This window comes from Pseudopodoces humilis, chromosome 2 (genome assembly GCF_049639895.1).
Source record: "Pseudopodoces humilis isolate 2021_Gansu_Grassland_sample_001 chromosome 2, ASM4963989v1, whole genome shotgun sequence".
NCBI lineage: Eukaryota > Metazoa > Chordata > Aves > Passeriformes > Paridae > Pseudopodoces > Pseudopodoces humilis.
Window position 1 is genome coordinate 4,006,121 of NC_142201.1, and position 24,854 is coordinate 4,030,974.

The 24,854-nt window shown below is 41.1% G+C and overlaps 2 protein-coding genes across 2 annotated transcripts in view; both read left to right on the top strand.

The window, feature by feature from the left end:
* BACE2 (beta-secretase 2) overlaps nucleotides 1–7,301 on the top strand; it is a 50,785-nt gene extending 43,484 nt beyond the window's left edge. Inside the window, exon 9 of the mRNA XM_005526618.3 lies at nucleotides 896–7,301. Coding sequence (XP_005526675.1) covers nucleotides 896–1,149 — 254 coding nt within the window. The 3' untranslated portion in view covers nucleotides 1,150–7,301. The remainder of the gene's footprint in view (nucleotides 1–895) is intronic.
* A 4,830-nt stretch (nucleotides 7,302–12,131) lies between these two features.
* Nucleotides 12,132–24,319, top strand: FAM3B (FAM3 metabolism regulating signaling molecule B). Its single transcript, XM_088051847.1, has 8 exons — nucleotides 12,132–12,162; nucleotides 17,725–17,862; nucleotides 18,620–18,743; nucleotides 19,491–19,546; nucleotides 21,012–21,062; nucleotides 21,727–21,814; nucleotides 22,542–22,674; nucleotides 24,230–24,319. The coding sequence occupies exons 1-8, from the start codon at nucleotides 12,147–12,149 to the stop codon at nucleotides 24,317–24,319; spliced, it is 696 nt and encodes a 231-aa protein (XP_087907973.1). The 5' UTR covers nucleotides 12,132–12,146.
* Nucleotides 24,320–24,854: the final 535 nt, after the last annotated feature.

Consider the following 24,854-nt stretch of genomic DNA (forward strand, 5'->3'; position numbering starts at 1 on the left):
TGACTAAGATATGTGAAAATAAGAGATACGGTTTTTAGTGGATGGGATCACTTCCCATCTGGCAAGAGTGTGCCTGTATGTAAAATGTGTGAGAAATCGAGCAGGACAGTTAAAACTGAGGCCTTCATGAAAAAATACTCAGATGTGTCATGGCAGTGGCTGACTAGAGAAGCGAATTACGACTGCTTCTTGCCTTAACTTTGTCATCATTTTTTGAGTTGCTGGGCTAGCTCTCCTGGCCCAACACCTTTGCTACTTCATGTCCCTGCTCCTCACTCCTGACTTTCTCTCTTCCACTCCCCTTTTGTGGACAGCTGTCACCCAGCTCTCCTGCCTCACCTCACCTTCCTTCTAGATTTTCATCCACAAGAGTGTCTGTGCTGCTCTCCACACTGCACTTTGTGTTTAGGATAAAGTCCTTTAAGGTATCTGTGAAGCTGATGAACCCTCCTGCTGCTCAGTAAGAAGACAGCAAACACAGAAGATCATAGAATCACCTGAGGTGCTTTTCCAGTTGTTGGAAATGCCAGAAACAAGCAAAAAGCTCCCCAGGCCCTGCCCTACACCAGGGTGGGTGTTGTAGGGTATTTAAATGGGCATTTTTGAAAGATTAGTGCAGAGGCAAAAAAGTGATCCAGTGGTTTGGGCTTTGACTGACTGGAATGCCTCTTCTCTCTGAGCCTGTGGAGGGTGACAGAGTCACAGTCTCCTTATGCTTCAGAGCCCCTTGTTATAAACATGGGATTCTTGCATTTTTATTGCGATGAGAAACGCGGTAAAACACGAGGGTGCTGAGATGTGCCGTGACAGGGGCAGAGGGATATACAAGTACTTTTTAAACAGTGCCTGTAGACCTGAGCTCTGTCTCTCTGACCCGATTTCTGTAACTCCCCAGAAGCTGACGGCTCTCCCGTCTCTGAGATCGAGGGCCCTTTCACCACAGCGGACGTCGCCAGCAACTGCGTCTCCAGCGTTTCCTTCCACGAGCCCGTGCTCTGGATCGCCTCCTACGCCCTGATGAGCCTGTGTGGGATCATCCTGCTGGTCCTCATCGTCCTGCTGCTCATCCCACCCCGCTGCCAGCACCGCTACACGGACAATGACGTGGTCAACGACGAGTCCTCCCTCGTGCGCCACCGGTGGAAATGAGAGGCTGGATCCCAAAAACAGACTTAAAAACGGGACCAAGGACAAAGAGCTCTGCCAAGGGGAAGAAGCCAATGCCTCCTCAGTCCTTTCTACGTTCCTACAGAACGCTGTTGAAAATCCCACCAAATATCCTGCATCGTGACTTTTATAGCTTTATTTTCTAACACTGGTTCTGAACCAAAGCACTGTTAGCCACCTCTGAAGTGCTACGGTACTGGATTTGCTACTGCAGTACAATGAGCCTTTATGCTCTCTACAGTACCTTCTCTAAAAAAAAAAAAAAAGCAAACCAAAACTAAAAAAAGTTTAAAAAAAAAATAACAAAACCACACCATGATGTTCTTCCACTGTCTGAACAAAATTGCCCATCTTTCTTTCACAAAAAAAAAAAGGAGCTGTCAGTATTTTCTAACTAATCGAGCCTGACTGTAGAAAAAGAGAAAAAAATTAATACTCTTTCTTATTAATTGCATTAAATGAATACTGCTTTCTGTTTACATCAGTTTATTTTGAAACTGTGCTTATGATGTGGGGGAGGGAGAAAAGCCAGACTTAAGCAGCAGAGAAAAAGCAAGGGAGATGAAGAAGAAATGTTGGTTTGTGGTTTCTTTCCCTCAGGATCACTGCTGCCAGTTGAGAGTGTCACCCTCCCTGAGAGCTGTAACAAAATAGTCCAAGGTGGTGAAAACTGGGAAACAAACTTGTTCAGCCTTAGAGTAAAACAAGACTACCTCTCTTAATTTACAAGGATGCTACCACTGGTGAGTGTGTGGATTAGAACTGGTCTTGAAGCACAAAGATGCTCCACACAACCAAATGTAACGGCTTGGCTTTGAATTTTTTTTGGGATTTTATAAAAATTAATACTTCATGGTGTTCCACTTGGGTGCACAAAAAAAAAAAAAAAAAGAAACCTTTCAGTTTCCCCCACCTCATGTAGGGTTTTGTTGGGTTTTTTCTGAGTTTGATATTTAGAAAAGGCTGATCTGCATATGTATGGACAGACAAGAAAGTGAGGTCTGTGTTCTGCTGTATTTCTAGGGAAGGTGTAACAAAAAGAAAACAAAATAAGAAAGACAACTTTTTTTTTTTCTTTTTTTTTTAATTTGGCTGAGCTCAGCAACCTTGAAATTCAAAGGAGAAGTACCTGTCTGTATGGACAGGCTGTGAAGTGAAAGTCTTTATGCTGGTTGGTTTTTTAGCTCAAGCAGCAGTTGGAGGTGTTCATTTTGGCATCAATCAAATGAAAAGTGTGTTTGTCCTGCCTGAATGAAAACAAACACGTGGTGGGACTGGAAACAACAGTGGGAGAAGGCAGGGGAGGATGTATTTGACCAGGTTTCAATTCTGCAAACACAGATCATCATGCTGAGGTCAGAACGAGGTGTTTTCTTTGCAGATAGGACAATTTTTCTTTTCTCTAGTTGCAGGCTTCTCTGTAACACTGGCCTAAGTGTTTGGATTGGAAAGATAAACAGTGCAAGGCTGAGGATTTTTTATACATAAAAAAAGGAAAAAAATATTCCTTTGCATTTTGATAGCAGAGCAGTTTGCTATCTGTATGGGAAATGAGGAGAAAAAATAAAAAAGCTTAGCTCTGAATTTCCCAATCCCTTGCCCAGACAATTTTCTGCCCAAAATCCTTTCATATAGCTCTGTGATTCACACTGCCTCTGTATCTGACTCTGCATGGAATAAGGAAAGATTTTTTATTTTTTTTTAATTTTTTTTTTTCAGGAATGGTGCATTTACACAGATGCACATCATGTGTGTGAAAATAAAACACTGTGGGGTTTTTTTTTAACTAACTTATGTCTTTCACGTCATAACTGGAAGTGCCTGTGGTTTTCTTTTCAATTCTTGCACTTTCAGATTGCTTGGCTCAGTAGAGTAAAATAATTGATGCTGTGATTCAACGTCTGAAAATGATTTCTTGTGGAATTTGGAGTTGGAAACAGGAAGGAATTTTGAGCTTGTCTCCTTCTCCCTCTGCCTCTTAGTTTTTAAGAGGAGAAAAATTGTGAATTACATGAAATAAGCCATAGAGCTTAGCTGTTTTCTCAGTGTTCTACTTTCCATATCTCTTTCCAAATATCTGTAAATTAAGAATTACACATTGTCCTCCTGGGTTTGGTTTTAACACATAACAACTCCAGAGGTGTATTCCTTCTTTTTCTGTCGTATGGCAATAGAAGTTATGCTTCTGTCACTTGTTCCAAACCAAAACACAGTATGGATTTTGGATGGATAGTGTTAAACAATAAACCCTCTTTCAATTCAGAAAGTGAAGACAACTTGTATGCTCTTAAAAAGTTTCACTTCATTGCTCCCCTCGCCTCAGAACCTTCCTATCTCCTCACCACAAAGAGTTTTAGGAAGGAATTTATTGGGAAAGGTTCTGAGTAGGATCTTTAGTGAGATTTCTTCTGAGTTGGTGAACAAAGTCTTCTTAGTGCACTGGATTTCATATAAAAGATTTAAGTATTACCCTTTCCCTTTGAATGTCCTCGGTCAAGATATTTTGAGGGAAACACTTGAATGAGGAGGAGCGGTAACCAAGTAGCACAAATGAAATACTGATATATTCTTGAGTTTTCCTGGCATTCCTTCACACTAAAAATGTGGCTCCTGGTAAAAATGCTGTGAGTGACACCTGCTCACAGCACAAACTTCATCTGGGCTTGTAAATTGATACTGGCGGAAATTCAGGTGAGCATTGCTTTGTTGCTCTGGCAACAAGGAGAGCAATGGAAACCCTTGAGAGTTCATTTTTAGCCTACAACACATTAAGAAAAATAATGCTCTCGAGCAGTTTTGTATGGAAGAAGAAACACAGTGATAGACTACACTATAACCATGTGTGGTCACTTGGTAACTCACAGTGATCTCTTTCCCTGATATATTTCAAAAAATGTATGTTTTGAGATATGTTCCTGTTAACCAACTTCAGGTGTAAGAATAAACCACACCTTTAAAAAAAAAAAAAAAAGGAGGTGAGAGGAGTGAAAAAAAACCAGAGCATTGAGTAAAGATGATACTGGAAAATATCCTTTATTTATTATGGAGGACAGGATGCTCCAAATCACAGCACTCCAAACTATCCCTTGTAAGAAATATCAATATTTCGTGCTGACCCAGCTCTCCTCTGATGGGAATGCAACACCACATCCCAGGAAAGTGTCAGAAAGTTGTGTTCCCCTGGCTGCAGCCTCGCAGGTAATCTGATACCATCGGTGAGATAGACAGGGATTTCAGGGGATGTGCTTTGAGTTGGAGTGGTTAAACCTGAGCCCAGCCCTGGGAATAGGTTCATTCTATCCCGCTGCCTTCGCAAGTTTTAGAAATATTATCATGGGTTTCTTGGCGCAATTTAAATGCTGAGGGAAATAGATGAAGCATTTTAATAAGGCTTTTGTTCAGGTGCTGTGAAAGAAGTCAGGTGGAGGGGATTGTTCTGTTTTTAAGGTGAAGGATTGTGTTTAGGATGTTTAGGATGTTGCATCAACCTGAATGCAATGTAGCAACGGGTTTTGGTATCTCTTGTGCTCAGCAGCTGTAAAATTTATCAGCGAAAGTCAACCTATGAGTACCCAATCCTTGTGTATTGGCTGGCTTTGTCTTACTGAAGGATTTCCTTTTAAATATTAAAAGGCTTGTGAGAGTTGCACAGCACTGCACATTTTCAGAGAGAGAAAGAGAGATCCTTAAATTCTCCAGTATTACAAAATGATTGTGCTGCTGGAAATTTCTTTGATTTCCGTAGGGGTTTCCAGAAACTGGGCTGGTGTTGGTTGTCATATCCTCATCTCAGACATTAATATAAATAGCAATATGAGTGGTGTAATGAAAGGTGTTGGTACAGTAACCTGTGGAGGTGCAATTAAAGGGAATTGCAAAAAGAAAAATAAATAGGATGCCTTTAGCTTCATTAAAAATTACAAGAGCATAACAGATTGATCCGTTGCATAAAATGCTGTACTTTTTACCAAGACATTAGTTCCTGTCAAACTTGACTCTCTGATTGATAAATTGTTCATTTCTGGCTGCTGAAGTCCTTGCTGCTGTTGAGAAAAGTGAAGATAGGTTGGTAATGAGATGCGAGCATTCTTCTGAGCCAGTTAGATTTGCTGGATTTTGAGGCTTAATTAGATGCTAATCCAGGCTTGTGAGTAATCCAGCATCCTGGGAATGGCTCTTTGGGAATGCTAGCAGAAATACTTGGCTTCAGCCAAACCCCTGGGTGAGATGGATCCAAAACACAAAAGGCACGGTGAGACAGCAGCTGCTGAGAAGCTGCTGTAGGTGCAACATCCAACAATCCCCATTTCCTTTGGCAAGGGCCCACTTGCCTAAATATTCTGGAAACCAGCACTCCACGGTGCCTTTTGGTGCTACTGGGAATTATCCACTCCCAGGTGAAGACAGGGCACAACCATCTTCAGACTGGATCATTGCCCAGCTGCTGAATATTCCCCTCTCCATGTAACAGTGCACACAGAGCTGTTTCTCACCCCCAGCACTGGCACTTGTGAGCAGCAGGACAGGAGATCATAAAACATGCTGACATCAATGACTGTGCAGTAGTAATATAAGAAATGTTTGTATTTGGCCAGATTTTTGTGGTCAGGTGGTCTTTGAAATACTGGGAATTTTAGATTAGACTGCGAAGGCACACGCAGAATTTCTTGTGAGCTAGCCAAAAGTAAAATACAAAAGGTAATTTTTAAAATTTAAAAGAAAGGAGCTCTCAATTAGTGTTCTCTTCCTTTTTATTTTTTTTTTTTTAATTGATAACAATCACTTAAATATATTTTAGTATAGTTGCTGTCCTACTAATTCACTGGTTGTAAGTCTGATTTTTCTGATTTGTCTTCTAGGCCATTTACCCCTTCTCATTCCCCCCCAAAAGAAGTTGCTAAAAGGTTAAGATCTCCATTTTCCAATTTCAGCTTTCTAACAAATGACATGTTTTTCTTGTTTATCATTCACCGACCTGTTTTAAAGTAGTTCTTTAATGCCTTAAAAATTAACTGTAGGTTGAAAATCCTTGCAGTGCAATTAGGAGGAGAATTGGAGCCAGAACTTTACCTGTGCCAATGGTCCCTGAATTTTAATGTGTGCCAAGAACTCTTCTGTGCATTTGACTACGTTCCCTGGACTTCTTTCACATCCCACTTGGAAATACACCCTGGTGCTGTATATTCTCATTTTTCTCCATCCTCAGGAAGTACAGGGTGGAGAGGAGGACCACAAGGAGCTCTGAGAGCTCCATCCATGACATTTTTTGCCCTAAAAACTCCAGCTGAGCAACTGAATTTGCTCTGATTTTACAGCAATGTGTATTTAGGCAAAACACTCGAATGAAGGACATTGTTTGTAACAATCCTCTCATCCCGTCTCCCTCTGATGAGGGAAATTTTCACAGGGCCAAGTCAAACCTGCACAGGGCATGTTTATTGCTGTGTTCTCAGAGAGGGGCTATAGAGCTGAATGTTTAAATGGCTCTATTTGCAGCATGGCTGTCCTTTGGAAAATTCTGTGGTTTAAAAAAAATGGAGTTGAGAATGTTTAGAGGTAATAAAAAGACAACAATTTCTTGATGGCACAAAGGTGTGGATTATTGCAATATGTGCTGGAAAAAATTGCTTTGGTAGCCAGTACTCTGTGTGTGCAGAAACTACACAAAATTCAGTATTTAAGACTTACCTGAAACAGGCAGTTCACTTTTTTTATTACAAATTTTATATGGAGATGCAGAGATCTTTTAAGGCTTTTAACACTACATTAACTGTTACTTGATAGTTATTCAGGAAGTGTGGATAGGATTTCACCTTTAAGGAAATTATTCCAGCTTAGAGAGGCATTTCTTCACCTGTTGTTTTGGTTTGGTTTGTTTTTTTTTTATTAGACAATGTTTTTAACATTGACTGGAAAGAAAATGGGATCAAAACTTTGAATAAAGGGGTATAGTCTTTCTAATTCAATCTTCAGGTTATGTTAGGATCTCTATCCCACTTACTGTCAAGCCGCATTACTCAATTTTCCAAAAACTGATACTTTGTACTTTCAGGTCTTGCCATTTTCAGATAAACACTATGTAAAAAAATCAGATTTTATGCTGCGTAAAATAAATGATTAATTCTTTCAACCTATTCTGTGTGTCTGTTGAAATCCTGTTAAGATGAATTTCAAAGCTGATAAATTATATCCATCCAAATTCCTCCTGTGACTGTCAATTCCAGCTTCTGGCAGAGAAAGCAGAGCTGCTGTAGATCCCGTCTGACCCTGGCAGAGGAGGGGGAGGCAGCCAAGTTTAGCTCCGAGGTGATTTTTTTTTTTTTTCCCTGCTTATTCCCGAATTAGAGATATTCCTGCCTCAACTTTTCATTTCAGTATGGGGCAGAATGGAGCAGGGGAAGCATGAAGCTGGGAAGGTGAAGCTGCAGATGGTTTGGAGTGGAACCGGCTCACACCTAGGGCTGTCCTTGCCCTGGGATGAGGATGGAGAAGGGACACAAATCCCTGTCCCCAATCCCTGCTCCGCAATCTTTCCTCGCCAGGTGGAGCCCAAGGGGCGTTTTCCAACTCTTGGATATTTTTGGCAGAATTCCCTCAAAAGTTACTTTCATTTTCTTTTTTGAATATCCGACCTCTAAGGTCTTTAGCTTAAAGTCTTCTGATCGTTTATCATCTCCCTCTTCCCTCCACCTAAAAGCCTCTTTAAAAAGTCCCTTTTTTTTAAGCCCTTAGCTTTTTAAGGGCAGCACGGTGTATTTATTGTGTAAATTGTAAATTTAGGGCATTAGGCAAGTAAGATGGAGTGGCAGCAACTGTTCAATATTTTTCCTTCAAAGCCGGCAGGTTTAGCTTATTTCTGTCCTGCTATTCAGCGAAGGCTCTCCATTAATGCCACAGGTATCCCACAGAAGTTGTGGATGCTGCATCCTTTAAGTGTCCAGGTGTTGGATGGGGCTCTGAGCAGCCTGTTCTAGTGAAAGGTGTCCCTGCCCATGGCAGGGGGTGGGAACTGGATGGTCTTTAAGGTCCCTTCCAAACCATTCCATGATCCCTTTATTACACAGCTCTGCTCACAACTTGTCATTATTTTTCTCGTGCTTAAGCTTCTCTTACGCTCTGGAAATTGCCATCATCTTCAGAGCACCCTACAAACTTCAGGCTCATTGACCCCAGAACTGTAAAACTGTTTAATCACACTTCCCTTGTTCATCTTTGCCCATGAAAACTGGCCTGTCTAGACAAAACAGCTTTTAAGTTTGTGTGTGAAACACAAAAGTAAGAATTCATTGCGAGAACATGGCTTTTTTTTGATAATGACAGTGAAGTGTACACAAATACGTGAAGGTTGGCAATGTAAGTGCTCTGTAATTTTCCAGTACGATGTGTAATTCTGATGGCCACTTAACCAGTAAACATTTACTATTCTCCCCTTTCTCCACCAAAACAAGCTCTTTAAAAATAAATGGCTTGTGGCTTTTTTTTTTTCCCCCTTCTAGAGGCTGACAAGTACCACTTGCCTATACCTTGACTCATCATCTGTTTGGCTAGGGAATTCAATAGCATTTCCCAAAATACAGATTATTGTAAAGAATACGGGGATCTGTGCTGCCAGTGCCTACACAAATACTAGAGTATTGGATTTTTAAAGCTGTCAGCTAGATGAGACTGTTTTCTATGAATAAACAAGGTATTGTGATTCTTCAAATTCTTTCTTTTCATGCACCCAGAATTGTACTGAACTCCTATGAGTAGGAATGCCATTTACTTTTCCCTTGAGTGCTTTTTAATTGTAAATTTAAGATTACTTTCAGCTTTCTGTATTCTTACTGAATGAGATTCTTTTTATTGTTGGATAGCTTGAACATTCTCCAGGCTGGTGGTTTATACTGATTTTTAACTGCTGATTCATTTTTGACTGCTGATGTATTCATCTTGTATCTGGATGAAGTGCAGGTAAATATATTTATTTTTTCTCCAGATTTTCTCTGGATTATCAAAGCAGAAGAAAATCACACAAACTAGCCCCACCTTTGTATGGTTTAGCAGGCCAGCAATGCCCCAGATTCACAAGCTCTACAGGTTTTCCAGCTTATCAGCTGAAAGTAATCAATGCTTGCTTTTTGCCCTTTGTTAAATGATCCATTATTGCATATCTTGAGGAAAGTGACTTTAATCCTTTATATCCACAAAAGAAGCATCTAAAAGTTCTCATCTTGTTTTAAGTATTTGTTCCTGGGTTTCATAAAGACAGGCAAGGTATACCAGAAAAAAAGGAAAAAAAAATAAAAATAAAAAGGGGGGGAACTCCAAACAAACAAAAACCAGAAAATAACAAACAAAAATTTTATTTTTATTATTACAACAGACACATACATCTCTATTTCTCTATGTTCCCCTTCATGTCACCACCACACAGAATGCTGAGTTACAGCACAGGCAGGTGGTGAATTATGGGTGAGTTAAATTATGGCCCAGGCACGTGGTAAATTATGGGGGAGTTAAATAACTGCTCTTCCACACTGCTGCCCCTCTTATCCCTGTACATGTTCTTGTCTGCCCTGAGTCTTAGGTAAAATTAGACATCAGCTGCACATTTTATGTAGGAGGTCTACTTTTTTAAGTTCTTGTGAGCTCCACAAGCAAAGATCTAGTTCAATGTTCTCTCCCTGCCTTGCAAACTCTGCCTCCGTTTCAAATCATTAAACTTCTTTAAACTCGTCCTGGCAGGATTGAAAATCCGCTGCTGGCCTTTTGTGGGCAAGCAGAAAACACGTAAATTAAATTCTTACAAGGGCTGGAAGGACACTTCTGCTTGTTTGTTAGTCAAGTGAGGTGGATGAAGAAAATCTCTCTGTTGGTGCCATGGTTCAAAGAGCAAGCAGGAACTTGCTGGTGTTGTTTTAACCGTGTTAGACCATAAACTTCCTCTGCTGGCTGGATTTTGTGGTGATGAGACAAGAATAAGACCCTGTAGATGCATGCACCTGCTCCATTCAGTGTCATTTGTTTCCTGAGTAGATTTCCTCTCCTGCTTAGCACCAAAGGGTTTTACAGCCTAATTATTAATAATCATATTTTGTAAGTTTTTCTCTAAGCTTTCCAATTACAGAATGAATGTTTGCAGGATGAAACCAGAAATGATCCTTCAGAAGGGTTCTGCACCCCACTAATCACTAAAGAAAGAAGTGTCGCTTGCGTTTTTTGCAGATACAAAACTGAGATATCTGAAGTATCTAAAACATTTTAGAGTTTACTCTTCTTTGGCACTTAAAATCCCCTCAGTCACTGAGTCCCTGGGATTTGGCAGGCCAACAAACCAGGATTTGTAGCAAATGCCTGGGTGTAGTTCCATGTAGTTTAGGCAGTAATGAAAAGTAACCTGCTACACTTTTCTTGTGGGCGAAAACAGGTAAAATTTAATTTTTTCCAATATACACTGATGGCCAGTGAAGTGTTTTTTTCACTGTATTGAGGTGGTGACAAAGTTCCTAAGGGCTTAAATGTTTTCTCTATGGAATCTGTGAGCCACCACTACTCGTACAATAAATTTATTTCAAAATTAAATTATCCCAAGTCCTAGTTAATATTCCTTGCTTTAATAAAAAGGAATTTTTCATTTGGTTACAATGCAGTGTTTCGGGTTTGGAGCTGGATTATTGTTACTTTAAGGGCTACAAGTTCAGTCTTCAACAGTTTCAATCATTTATTAACAGGAGCATCATTTTCTGATGTGCCAGCTTGCAGGATGACACTTCCTAAAGAAATAACTGCATATTTTAAAAAGTATACCAGACTAATGTTGCCCTTAACTTCCTCTTGCCATCTCATAACTCTTTTCCTTTCTGTCCAATGCTTCTCATTCCTTAAGTTTATTTGTCCCATGTTACCTCTGTAATTATTCACACACACAGGTTTTATGGGGCATTGCTTTTTCATTTGCAAGCTCCAGTACATTTGAAAATAACCAGCAGCAATTACTCCCTTAGGTTTTACCTGCAATTTACTGGGTGTTATAATATACCACTTGCAGACAAGGACAAGAAACACCTCTCCTCCAGGGACTGGAAACATTTACAGCTTTCAAAAGTATCCTGTGAGGAATGCAAAAGCCCCACTCTGGCTGCAGTTCCTATATGAACCCTCCTGCAGGATTTTATTCATCTGTTTGCTGAGCTAAATGTAATTCCTGTGCAGAATTAGAGGGAGAGGGAACGAAAGAGCTTAGTGGGAACTAAATCTGAAAGGTTTTAAGGGCAACTGCAGTGCAGAATCACAGAGCAGTTTGAGCAATTTTCTAAATGAAAATTAGTGAGCCAGCAGGGAGGAAACCTCCAGGTGATGGTGCAGGACACCTGGTGCACGAGGAAAGATGAACCAAGGGTGGGATGGAGCTCGTGGTGGAAATTGTGTCATCTCAGTGCTGTGACGAGGGGTGGAAGAAAGGAGGAGGGGTCTCCAATGGAAAAAGCCCTGGGTTGGGTTCAACAGGCTCAAAAATCACTGGTTCATCTAGAGAATGGATCCAAACTCAAAGAGAGTAGGTTTAGATTGGCTATTTGGAAGAAATTCTTCACTGTGAGGGTGGTGGGGTGCTTCCCCATCCCTGGAAGTGTCCAAAGCCTGAGCAAGCTGATGTGGTGGGCCGTTCTCTGCCCATGGTAGCGGGGTTGGGACCAGATGATCTTCAAGGTCCCTTCCAACCCAAACCATTTAGTGATGGGGAAAAAAAAAAAAAAAAAAAAAAAAAAAGAATAAAAGAAAAAGTCCAGCTTTCCGAATGGGCGAGGGGTGGTACATAAACCCTGGTTCAGTCCCGCCGGCCTGCTGGCTGCTCTCTGCAGAGAATACTTGAAAGTTCTTTAACCGGGGCGGTGCGGCGCTGAGAGGCGGCCGCTCCCCTTCCCGGTGCTGGCAGGGTGAGGACGGGAGAGGGACGGGGAGGAGGAGGAGGAGGAGGACGAGGAGGAGGAGGAGGAATAATGAAGCTCCGGCACTGTGAGTAGGATGCGCCCCGGAGCCGCTCCGGGTGGGATGAGACCCCCCCAAGCCAAGGGGAAGGGGAGAGAGGGCTGATGCTGGCTCTTAGTCTGGAATAATTCATGCTCTAGCTTTAAATATATTCTTTTTTGGTTTTGTTTTTGCTTTTTTTCCTCTGTTCAAGCCAAGCTGCGTGCGGGTGGGTTTGTATCTTATAGCGAGGTGTGGCTGAGTGGGGGTTTGGAATCAGCCGAACACAGAATAACACAGAATCACACAGAATCACACAGAATCACACAGAATAACATAGAATCACACAGAATCACACAGAATCACACAGAATCACACAGAATCACACAGAATCACACAGAATAATACAGAATCACACAGAATCACACAGAATCACACAGAATCACACAGAATAACATAGAATCACACAGAATAACACAGAATCACACAGAATCACACAGAATAACACAGAATCACACAGAATCACACAGAATCACACAGAATCACACAGAATCACACAGAATCACACAGAATCACACAGAATCACACAGAATAACACAGAATAACACAGAATCACACAGAATAACACAGAATAATACAGAATCACACAGAATAACACAGAATAATACAGAATCACACAGAATCACACAATAACACAGAATAACACAGAATAACACAGAATCACACAGAATCACACAGATTAACACAGAATAACACAGAATCACACAGAATCACACAGAATAACACAGAATCACACAGAATCACACAGAATAATACAGAATCACACAGAATCACACAGAATCACACAGATTAACACAGAATAACACAGAATAATACAGAATCACACAGAATCACACAGAATAACACAGAATAACACAGAATCACACAGAATCACACAGAATCACACAGAATCACACAGAATAACACAGAATCACACAGAATCACACAGATTAACACAGAATAACACAGAATAATACAGAATCACACAGAATCACACAATAACACAGAATAACACAGAATAACACAGAATCACACAGAATCACACAGAATAACACAGAATCACACAGAATCACACAGAATCACACAGAATCACACAGAATCACACAGAATCACACAGAATAACACAGAATCACACAGAATCACACAATAACACAGAATAACACAGAATAACACAGAATCACACAGAATCACACAGAATAACACAGAATCACACAGAATCACACAGAATCACACAGAATCACACAGAATCACACAGATTAACACAGAATAACACAGAATCACACAGAATAACACAGAATCACACAGAATCACACAGAATCACACAGAATAACACAGAATAACACAGAATAACACAGAATAATCCATCCTGGGCTCACATTTAGTGATTGAGTTGCTGCCAAGAGGCACCTGAGGGACAAGGGAAATTGGGAGCCGCTGGAAGGTGCGGCTGCTGACACATGAGCCGAGGGAATGGCAGGAAGCTCTCTTTGGAGAGGTTTAGGTAGGATGTTAGGGAGAGGCTTTTCACCCTGAGAGTGGTCTGGCACTGGAACAGCTTCCCGGGGAAGTGGGGCCCTGACCCTGGCAGAGCTCAAGAATGGTTTGGACACGGCTCTCAGGAACGGGGTGGGATTGTTGAGGTGTCCTGTGAGCCAGGAGCTGGACTGGATGATCCTTGTGAGTCCCTTCAAACTCAGGATATTCTGTGGTTCTGCCATCTTTTCCTTATTCTCTGCTGTTTCACATGTCCTGCCACACCTCCATCCTGCCCGTCCTTCCTCCTGGCTTCTCTCTTCGCAGCACTGTGAGTATTGCTGAGCTTCTCTGACTCATGGCAGTGACACAGCTGTGACCCTCAGGGATCTCCACAGCAGAAATGGAGCGAGGGAGGCACAGCAGCACCTCTGCAGCTCACCATCCCCACACTGCTCCTTGGTGCTGAGCAACCACAGCCTCCTGTGTCAACAAAAGCAGAGCCTGACTTTCCTGCATGCAGGCTAGACTTTGTGCTTTATAACTCTTAATTGCTTAATCACAAATATTAAGCCCTCTTCACTATCTTAACTTCATCTGAGTTTATAGCTCTGCTGTTAACTGTAACTAAATGCTGTGTATAGGTGTGCACGTGTCAGTGGAGAAACCCAAAAATGAATGGAGTTGTGCAGGATAAATAACTTCAGTAAACCTAGAAGAGTCAGCTGGACCCAGCAGTTCAGGTCAGTGAGGTCTCCTGATGCCTTCTGAGTCCCAGAAAGGAAAACCAAAAGTTGGTTGATAGTGAAAATATTCCATGAGTTTTGAGAATTGAGTACAAACTGTGCAGGAGAGCTGGTAAATGAATTCCTTGAGCCTTAAAAGGCATATGTCAAAAAACAATTATAAACCTTGTGTTCTAAGTAAAATGCAGAATATATTATAGAATTCGCGAATCATTTAGGTTGGAAACAAACCTCCAAGATCACTGAGTCCAACATTTGACTGATCACCACACTGTGAACTAGAGAGTAGCACTGAGTGCCACATTCAGTTGTTTCTTGAACTCCTCCAGGGATGGGAACTCCAAACCTCCCTGAGCAGCCTCTTCCGAGGCCTGAGCATCCATTCCATGGAGAAATTCTGACCTGAATTCTGGTGTCTGACCTGAGCCTCCCCTGCTGTTCCCTCTCCTCCTGTCCCTGTTCCCTGGCAGCAGAGCCCGACCCCCCCGGCTGTCCCCTCCTGCCAGGGACTTGTGCAGAGCCACAAGGGCCCCCTGAGCCTCCTTTGCTCCAGGCTGAGCCCCTTTCCCAGCTCCCTCAGCCCCTCCTGGGGCTCCAGACCCTTCCCAGCTCCATTCTGGACACGCTCCAGCCCCTCAGTGCCTTTCTTGTAGTGAAGAGCCCAGAACTGGACACAAGGTTTGAGGTGAGGCCTCACCAGTGCCCAGTACAGGTGGGTCCTGCTCTTGCTGGAGACACTGATCCAAGCCTCAGTCCATCAATCCAGCCTGTCCAGATCCCTCTGCAGAGCCTTCCTGCCCTCCAGCAGATCAACACTCCCACCCTTTGTTTTGTCTGTGAATTCACTGAGGGTGCCCTCGATCCCCTCACCCAGATCACCAATAAAGACATTGAACCTGACCAGCCCCAAAATTGATCCTGGGGGACACCACTCATGCCTGGACACAGCTGGGAGTGGCACCATTCCCCACCACCCTCTGGGCTTGGACATGCAGACAATTCTTAACCCAGGGAAGATGTGCCTGTCCAGGCCCTGGGCTGCAGCTTTTCCAGGGGATGCTGTGGGAGACAGTGGCAAGGGCTTTGCTGAAGTCCTGGGACACAACATCCACAGCCTTCCCCACATCTCCTGGTCATAAAAGGAGATCAGGTTGGTCAGGCAGGATCTGCCTTTCCTAAACCCATGCTGATCCCATCTGTGCCAGGATGATCTGTTCCAGGATTTTCCCAGCCACCGGGGAATAACATCAGGCATAACAGCAGTTAGCCATTTGTGCTTTCTCTTCTATTTAGGTAAAATGCTGCACTCTTGAGCCCATTTTCCAACAGAGTTGCTGCATAATCATGATGAAAATAGTGTAAATACCTTGTAGAGATAAACCTGCCAAGCTAACTGTGGAATGAGCAGAGCAAAACCTGACTGGTGCTCTCACTGATCTTTGCAATGCACCACGCCCCATCCCCTCCCCAGAAATAGTCACTGAAATCTCTCAATAAAACTGTCATTTTCACTTCATTCTTCCTGGGTTTTGTCTTTGAAACTTGTGACTTGGCCTCCTTTATGAATTAAATATATTTTGTGTATAAATCTAGTATTTTTTTAAATATTAAAAAAAATAAACCAAAGGTTGGGGTCATTCTGCTTGGTTCCAGCAGCTTCCTGGTTTATGCACGTGGACTTTGTCGGTGTCTGTGTTCACATCACTGCACAAATGAAGTGTCAGAGTAATTTCAGTACTATTTTAGTGTGGGTTTGCACCACTCCTCATGGGTAGTACTTAGGGAAATTTATGATATCTGAAGATGCATTATATTACTTTCTCAGTCTTAATTCTTTGATGAAAACAGCGAGTTTATCAGAATATCTGTAGTCACACGAATGTTTCTGCAATGTTTCGTTGGGCTTTTTATTTTTAAAGCTGGGAGAATGCAGGAATAACCACATGGACAAATACAACCAGGGAGTAGCTAGAGAGGAAAAATTCAGTCTTTATGATGGATTATCAACAGAATCTGAGTGAATAAAGTCTGCCCTTATGGAAAAAAAAATATCAAAGTTCCTTCTGGCATGAATAACCAGAAGTAAAGGCTCAGGAATGTCTTTGTTGTCAGTGTGTTCATTCTGAATTTTTCAGAATTTGGATGCAGACCAATTGGGCAGAATTCACAGGAGCGCCAGAACTTGCAAAACAGGACTTGAGGAGGACAAGTGAGAAATTTGGCCTTATTCTAGAGAAAGGGTAGGGCAGAAATCTTAATGTTTATAAAAGACAGTTCCAACAAGGAAAGGAAAGAAGTATCTTGTGAGTGTAAATTGTTATAAGGAAGATTCAGACTATATAGTATATATTTAGAGGGCTGGCAAAGTAAACATACTGCATATTTTTGGACATTGGTCCTGTTGAACTCAATTTTCAGGACTATAAAACTAATAATTTTCTTTTTTTTTTCCACTTTAAGAGACCCTTGTTTTTCAAGGATGGTTCTTTGCACATCAGGAAGTGACTCATGCCTCCAAAACAGCCTTTTCCACTACTGCAGTGTGACATTTCCTCATTTAGCATCATAAATTAGGTGTTGTATTTCATCAGGAAAGCCTGTTAGTGCTTTTGGTTTTGAGGAAAAGCAGTTGTTCGATATGAGAAGGAAACTTTTCACAACAGGGGTGGTAAAACACTGGCACAGGTTATCCAGGAAGGTGGTGGCTGCCCCATCCCTGGAAATACCCGAGGTCAGGCTGGACAGGGCTCTGAGCCACCTGATGCAGTTGAAGATTTCCCCGCTCATTGAAGGGAGGACAAATGGATTAACTTTGAGTCCCTTCCAACCCAGATAATTCTGTGATGCTTTGAATTCAGTCAGAGCTCATTGAAAGGGATTGTTTGGGCCTTCTGCTGTTTCAACCCAGCATGTTGAGAACACAGGGAATTCCCTGTTTGGTCAGTGTTTCAATCCATTCTTGGAGTGTCTGCATGCCTCAAAAAATCAATAGTAACTGCAGAACACCTCTGTAGTACTTTTCAGAGTCAAAAAACTACTAGGATTGAGCTAAACTTTGTGTTTCTCTGAGGTATTATGGATGTGGATTGAATGGAGTGTTAGGGGGAATTTTCTGCTTGAAGATCAAGTTTTAGAAATAAGAGGAGTTGTCCTAGATAGGAATGTAACAAATACTCTATTGCCACATCTCTGAAGGCTGTGGTTAGCACAGTGAAACAGCCAAAAACCAGCCAGCTTAGGTAGCAATGCCCAAAAAATGGCAGGATATTTTTGTGTTGCTAGGAAAACATTTTTATGTCTTTGTAGTTTTGGTTTTTTTAAAATTATTTATTTTTATTTTCCCCCTTCACAGCTCTTCTGAGATTATTTGCATTGCTGTTGACATCCTTTGCTGCTTGGTATTTGGGATATTTGATTGCTGATCATGTGGACCAAAACACACTATCTATTGCTGCACTTGAAGAGATGGTAAAGAAACCGGTGTTGAGTGGTGTGTAGTTTTATTTATTTCCTTTTTTTCTTTCTTCTACTTCATCTAATAACGTGTATTTATGTGCTAAATGACAAACAGCTTGTTAGCTAAGAAATTATTTGGTATGTGCTATTATAAGAATGAAGTTGACTATAAAGTTAATTAAAGCAAAGCTAAACCTTTTCTTAGACACTGTTTTTGAAGAAACACAATGTCATCCTATTTTTGCAAGGGTACAAAGGTAATTCATTGAACACTGATGTAAGAACACCTTATTTGTTTAAAAGCATAAAAGTCCAAAGCTGCAGCTTTGGTTCTATTACATGTATTTTATATTTATGATAAACAGCTGAACCACTAACTAAACTTTGTGAGTAAATTCTCATTATTTTTTAGTTCTACTCTGAATAGGTGGCTTAATGTGTATATTTTTGTCATTCTATGACTAAATTATTGTATTAAAAAAGGGCTTAAAATAAGAATGATAACTATGCACTTCAAGTTGTTGGTGGGAAACCTTCATCCTTATAGCCCTTGTTTCCTGTTACATGGAATAGCAGATAATAATTACCTTATTTCAATTACACCTATCTGGAAATCATTGATAACTTCCAGCCCAAACAAACCTGTGATGAAGTTGCCACGATCCCAGAGAACTGCCAGGATTCTGTGTTCAGATGTTTGAGTTTAGCACGTTAACTTTAGGGGATTCATCCCATGTAGAAATTATTCATTCAGCATCCAATAAAACATTTTTTCATCTTTGCTGTTGCAGCCCCAGCCCCCAAAAGGCAGAAGTGTGACCACTGGTCTCCCTGCCCACCTGGGAACTTCGCCTATCGCATCCTCAGTGGCGGTGGCAAACAGAGGAGGGCTAAAATTTGCTTTGAGGATGAGCAGTGAGTACCACTCTAACTTTACACCTAAGCAAGAGCCTTGTAGTGTGAGAAAAGGTGCTTGGGTTTGGTTCAGCAGCAGCAGCTGAGCTCCTGCCAGGGCCTCCTATTCTGGTGGAAAACTTCAGAATTAATCTGACAGTATTTTACTCTTCTTCCCCTGTTCTATTTTTTTTGTTTGTTTTGTTTTGTTTCAGGGTGGTGTTTTTTTGTTTGTTTGTTAGTTTTATTGTTTGCTTTTTTTTCTAATCTCCAGTGATTCTCTTTGTTCTTCTACATAAACTGTTAACTTCTAGTAGGATTTTTAATTTTCATGGGGCAGGATAGCAGATTTGCAGAATGCTGACTGCTCAGCACCTTCTGAAAGTCAGGTTCTTTCATGGCTTTTCAAACTGGACAGGTGAAATCACTTCAAAACCTTGCAGTGACCTTTCCTGGAGACATAAGCCACAGGCAGTACAGACACAAACCCACTTTATCTTGTTTTTGGCTTTTTTTTTTTTCCTCCTTTATCTTTCTGGCTGCACTTGTATGAAATATTTCCTTGATCTGGCTCATTTTGAAAGAGTCATTGTTGAAGGAAACTGGCTGATACACTGTGCAAGATTTTTAAGCTCTTGTTTACAATAGAGTTTTAAATTAAATAACTAAAGAAAACATAAATATCAGAAAATTACTTAGCACTGGTAAACTGGTAAAGAGTTGCTGGAGAGATGTATTTTACTGATATTGTATTTATTTCAATTCCAGGCTTATAAATGACAAGAATGAAGCTGGAAGTGGTATAAACATTGCCATTGTGAATTGTAAGAGAAAAAAATGTTAGAGAGAGACATACTTTTGTACTGCAATAAATTATGAGTATTCTTGGGGGGGCTTGGGTAGTTTGTTTTGTGGGGTTTTTCACCAGATATTATGGAAGGGAAAGGAAAACATTGCAAACCTGATTCACATTAATGTAAGAAAAAAAAATCTGCATGATAAAAACAGTCTTCTGGGTAAACAAAAGAAACGTGTTCATAATCAATATAGGAAAATAGAGTAGAAAATGTGCACACAGATGTGGTGTAAGTGTGTTTTATTAGACAAAAGACTTGTAGCACAGCAAAAATATCTGTGATCTCCAGCAGTAGGACTCCCTTGGTAAAATATATCTGCTGCTCCACTGATAAGGGGGAAGCAGGAACTGAGAGTTGCAGTTCTGCCTCAAGGTGTAGCCATGGTACAGATTTCTTTTCTGGACTTATTCAGGGTACAGAAAGACAAACTCAAATTTTAATTAATATTAAGCTGCCATTTGCTTATAGTAAAAGCCACTGTAAGCAGCAGGTGTGTTTTATTCTAGGTTTACATCCTAAATTTTGATTTAGATGAATGGGAACAGTGATGAAGTGCAGTGTATTCAATAATGGGAAAAATTAATGCCTAAATCTTGTGGAGGAGGGGGAAGAAAGGGAGTTCACAGGCACAGTCAAGCTGGCTTTGATCAGGAAACACTTGTATTTTGATATATTCAAATTTTTTTTTGTCTCACTATTGCTAAGCAAGATCTTGACTTTGTCTAAACTCGTATGAATTTGCTGAAGGTTAAATTAACCACTGACAAGAATCTGTTCCTAATTTTTCCCTAGTTAACTGCTGCCTTTCTTTTTCCAACAACCATAAAATCTTTACTGGTATAAAATATAAAAATTAGTTAAAAATGAGAATAAGAGAGGAAATACTCACCTTGAATGCACAAGCAAGATGGTGGCAAATAGGAGCAGGTAAATCTGTCCATTATTCTGCACCAGTCTGCAGCAAAACATGTTTTTTTTTTACATGTGCACTATTTAGATCAGACAAGATAATAACTGTTCTCAGTAATTATCTTATGGATGAAAGGTTGAGCATCTCAAACACTGCAAAGGATAGAATGAAGCTCATTCAAATAATCTTGGGCTTAACCAATTTTCCTATCTATGACCTAGTATGGTGTATTTAGATACAAAAACATGGAAGCACATACCAAGAAAATTAATTTTTCTTTAAAATAAGAAGTAATGAATTTTTTCAGTCACATTTAATGATTCAGAGACTACATGAAACAAAATATTTTCCCAAATCTTAAACTTGTTGTTTTATATTTCTTCCAATTTAAGAACTGAAACAAAAGAAGCCAAATACACAAAATTAGGGATGCCTAGCTTTAGCTGAAAATGATATGTTTTCCTATTGAATAAAATAATATTTTATTTGCTCATATTAAGACCTTTTTTTATTAAATTACAGATAAAACAGGACAACATATGTCAACAAATTTTTTTGGAATGTGGGCAGCAGGTAAGGAAAAGAGTTCAATATAGCATTTGTTAGTGTTTAAGAATTAAGAAAAGCCAGATTCATGTAATTACCCTCCTCTTTCCTGTTTGACTTTGTATTCTCAACAGGGATCAGCTAGAAACAAGCAGCTGCTGTCTTCATAAAATATGTTCTGGCCAGATATGATGACAAATTTTGCCTGAAAAGCTCGATTTCTCCTGTTGGTTGAGATAGTTAATTATCTTCTATTTCAAATTATCTTGTTATTTTCCCTTTTTTTGTTTCGTCTTTTTCTTTGGTCTCCATTATTTCAGTCTGGTAGGAATAGCACTTAACCAGGTATGACATCCAGATTACTTCACTCAGCAAAATTCCTTTTCCTGACATATCTTGTTCTATTTTAGTTATAAAATCAGCATAGTTATAAAATCAGCATAGGAAATTTGCTAATCTGTCTCTTAACATCTTTCCACATAGCTGGAAAGATTATCTACTTTAAGAACAGCTTTTGACACATTTTCTACATGTTGAATGTTATATATTCATGAAGAGAACCAGAATGCTCTGAAGGCACTGGAAGGTGATTTCCTGAGGAATTTCCTTTAAAATGCTGGTGCCCATGGGTGCATGAGTAGGAATGTGATATGTGGGCTGTGAATAACCAACTGTGTGATTGACTCCACAGATCACTCAGGGGAGATGGCAGATTACATCAAGAAGGCACCAGAAGGGACCCTCCTTCTGATGGCCACTCAAGATGATGCAAGCACCAGGTAGGAGCTTATGGAGCCTGAGAGGCAGAGCAGTGAAAAGCTGGAGGATTACTTGTGAATTGGTGTAAAGGAATGGTAAATTCCATTCTACACTCAAGAGTTGTTCTCTCAATTCTTGTCTAAAAGTTTTAATTCTGTGTCTTTTCCATGATTGCACACATCTGTGTGCTGGTGCTCTGTAAGATGGGTAGATATTATATTGGTTAAAAGCACCCCAAAGGGCACTGCTGTTATGTCTGGGTCACAGCCTTCTTTACTCTGAAATGTTATTTATCCACACCTCCAATTATGATGTCTCTAATTTACATTCTTTCTAACATCATAATCTGATTTGTCAGGTGTTTTTGAATCTCTGGGGGTTTTTAGCTGAGTTCATGATATGGTAATTATCCAGGAAAAGACTTAATCCATGTTTGACACCCTTGTTCTTATTTAGGAAGGACTGAAGCACCAGAAGCATTTGAGATACATTTTTCTTTCTGTTATGCTGTCACAAACAGGTTGTATTAATATCAGGAACTTACTGAGAAGGAAAAAAATTGATAAATTCAATTCTCTCTGTGAATTCAATGTCATGCTACTACCACAGCTTTCAGGACTATTTAAATCTCATTTTTGCTTCTGCAGGCTTAATGCTGAATATAAAGCATGAATCAGCCGTGATCTTTTTCATTATTTTTCACATCCTGAATTTTTAACACTCATTTTTTTCACTATGGTTTCCTAGGTTGAAAGATTACACCAAAAAATTAGTGGAAGAACTGGGAAGTAAAGAAATAATGAATATAAGGTTCAGATCAAGTTGGGTTTTTATAGCTGCCAAAGGCTTCAAGCTGCCAGATAATATCCAAAAAGAAAAGGTCAGATTTGTTTCATTTTCACTTTTTATTTGTCTGTATATCAAAACCAAAAACTTTGGGAATAATTTGCCCACAAGTAAGTGGATTTAAAGTGGACAGGAGGACTAAAGATACTGTTTTTCACAGAGATTTCTGTTTGCATCTGTGCCCTTGTTGTGTTCAGTTTCTATAAGCCCAGCCCTGCTCATCTGTGTGACTGGGGCAGACAGAAATGCAAAAACCCAATGCAGAGTCCAGGTCTCTTGATGATGTCGATTCCCTCCCCAGCCATGTCAAACTTCCACAGTGCAGCTCTTTTCCCAGAATATCACTGGATCAAGGAATGGTCAGGCTGGAAGGGACCACGGTGGCTTTTTGGTGCCAGCTCCCTGCTCCAGCAGGGCCATCCCAGAGCAGCGGGCACAGGGCTGTGTCCAGAGGGCTCTGCAATATCCCCAGGAGGAGACTCCAGCCCCTCTCTGCTCTCTGCTCAGGGCTGGGCACTGCCCAGGGCACAAGTTGTGCCTCCTGTGCAGGGGGAATTGCTGGGCTCAGCCCCTGCCCGTGGCTCTGGTGCCATTGCTGGGCCTGGAGCAGAGCCTGGGCCTGCTCTGCCCCTCCTGCCCCCAGGGACAGCCAGGGATGGACAGGGATGGACAGGGATGGACAGGGATGGACAGGGACAGCCAGGCACAGCCAGGGATGGACAGGGACAGCCAGGGACAGCCAGGGATGGACAGGGACAGCCCAGGGATGGACAGGGACAGCCAGGGATGGACAGGGACAGCCAGGGACAGCCAGGGATGGACAGGGACAGCCAGGGATGGACAGGGATGGACAGGGACAGCCAGGGATGGACAGGGATGGACAGGGATGGACAGGGACAGCCAGGGATGAACAGGGACACCCAGGGATGGACAGGGATGGACAGAGACAGCCAGGGCTGAGGCCCCTCTCAGCTGGGGCTCCTCTCCAGGCTGAGCAGCCCCAGCTCCCTCAGCCTTTCCTGGGCACGGAGATGCTCCAGGCCCTTCCTCAGCCCCAGGAGCTCCTGTCCCTGCTGTGCTGAGGAGCCAGGGCTGGACACAGCAGCCCAGAGGTGCCTCCAGGGCTGGGCACAGGGGCAGCATCACCCCTGACCTGCTGGGAATGCTCATCCCAATGCCCCCCAGGGCACCATTGGCATCTTTGGCCTCTGCTGGTCAGGGACAGCTCACTGTACACCAGGACCTGTAGGTCCTTCTCCACAGAGCTTTTCCCCAGCAGGTCACCCCCAGCTTGTGCTGGTGCAGAATATTTTTGCAATATTCTTCCCATTTCAGAGCTTCTGCTGGACAAAGATATTCAATTTAGTTTATATAATGACAGCCATCTGTGAAATAAATAAAGCACTTTGTGTAAGAGAGAAACTGGCAGAATCGTCACCTGTTATGTTAAGCAAGATGTGCAAGATTCTCCTCAGCTTCCCAGTCCTCCTTCATTACCCTCTCCTATTGTATAAGGTTTGAGAAACTGGTATGTAAATATAAAAAAACTAAAAGATGATTTTTTTCCTTAATTTATTTTACTTTTACAGATAAACCACTCTGACCAGACGAAGGACAGATACAAAGGCTGGCCAGCTGAAGTCCAAATAGAAGGCTGTATCCCAAGAAACCTGATCTGAACAAATGCATACCTCATTAATAAAGACAGTTCTATATTTTCATATCTGTGACTTTATTAAATTGCCTCCAGAACTCAATAAGCTTCTGAACACCAATTGTAAAACAGGTCAAATGTGCAGTTTTTAACCTATCCTTCCTCTCTGTGGTTTTATTCAAATCTGAAAACAAATAGGTATTTTGATAAGAAGTGGAAATAAAATAATCTAGTATTTTATTTTTATTTGCAATTGGAATTGCAATGTTCAGGAAGTCAGTAATAAAATGCCAGGATTTTTGAAAGTGAGTATCCATTGTCATTAATATTTTAAAGATTTAGTTTTACTTCTTTCTTTTTAGTACATACTTTCTTTTGGTTCCCTTAAAATACAAATACCCATTAGAACTTATTCTAAATTGTAATATAAAGTCACTTGCAATACAGCAAATGACTTTGATGTCAGTTTATTAATAACATTTCTTCTGTTCAGAGAAAGTATGGCAAGAGCAGGTACATTTGTTGAGCTGATTTTAGTGATGTTGACAACACAGAATAGC

Excerpts from the sequence above, each read along its gene's own strand:
- FAM3B (XM_088051847.1), top strand. Across the intron at positions 19,547-21,011 it reads AAACATTGCCATTGTGAATT|ATAAAACAGGACAACATATG; the intron begins GTAAGAGAAAAA and ends ATTAAATTACAG. Across the intron at positions 21,063-21,726 it reads TTTTGGAATGTGGGCAGCAG|ATCACTCAGGGGAGATGGCA; the intron begins GTAAGGAAAAGA and ends TTGACTCCACAG.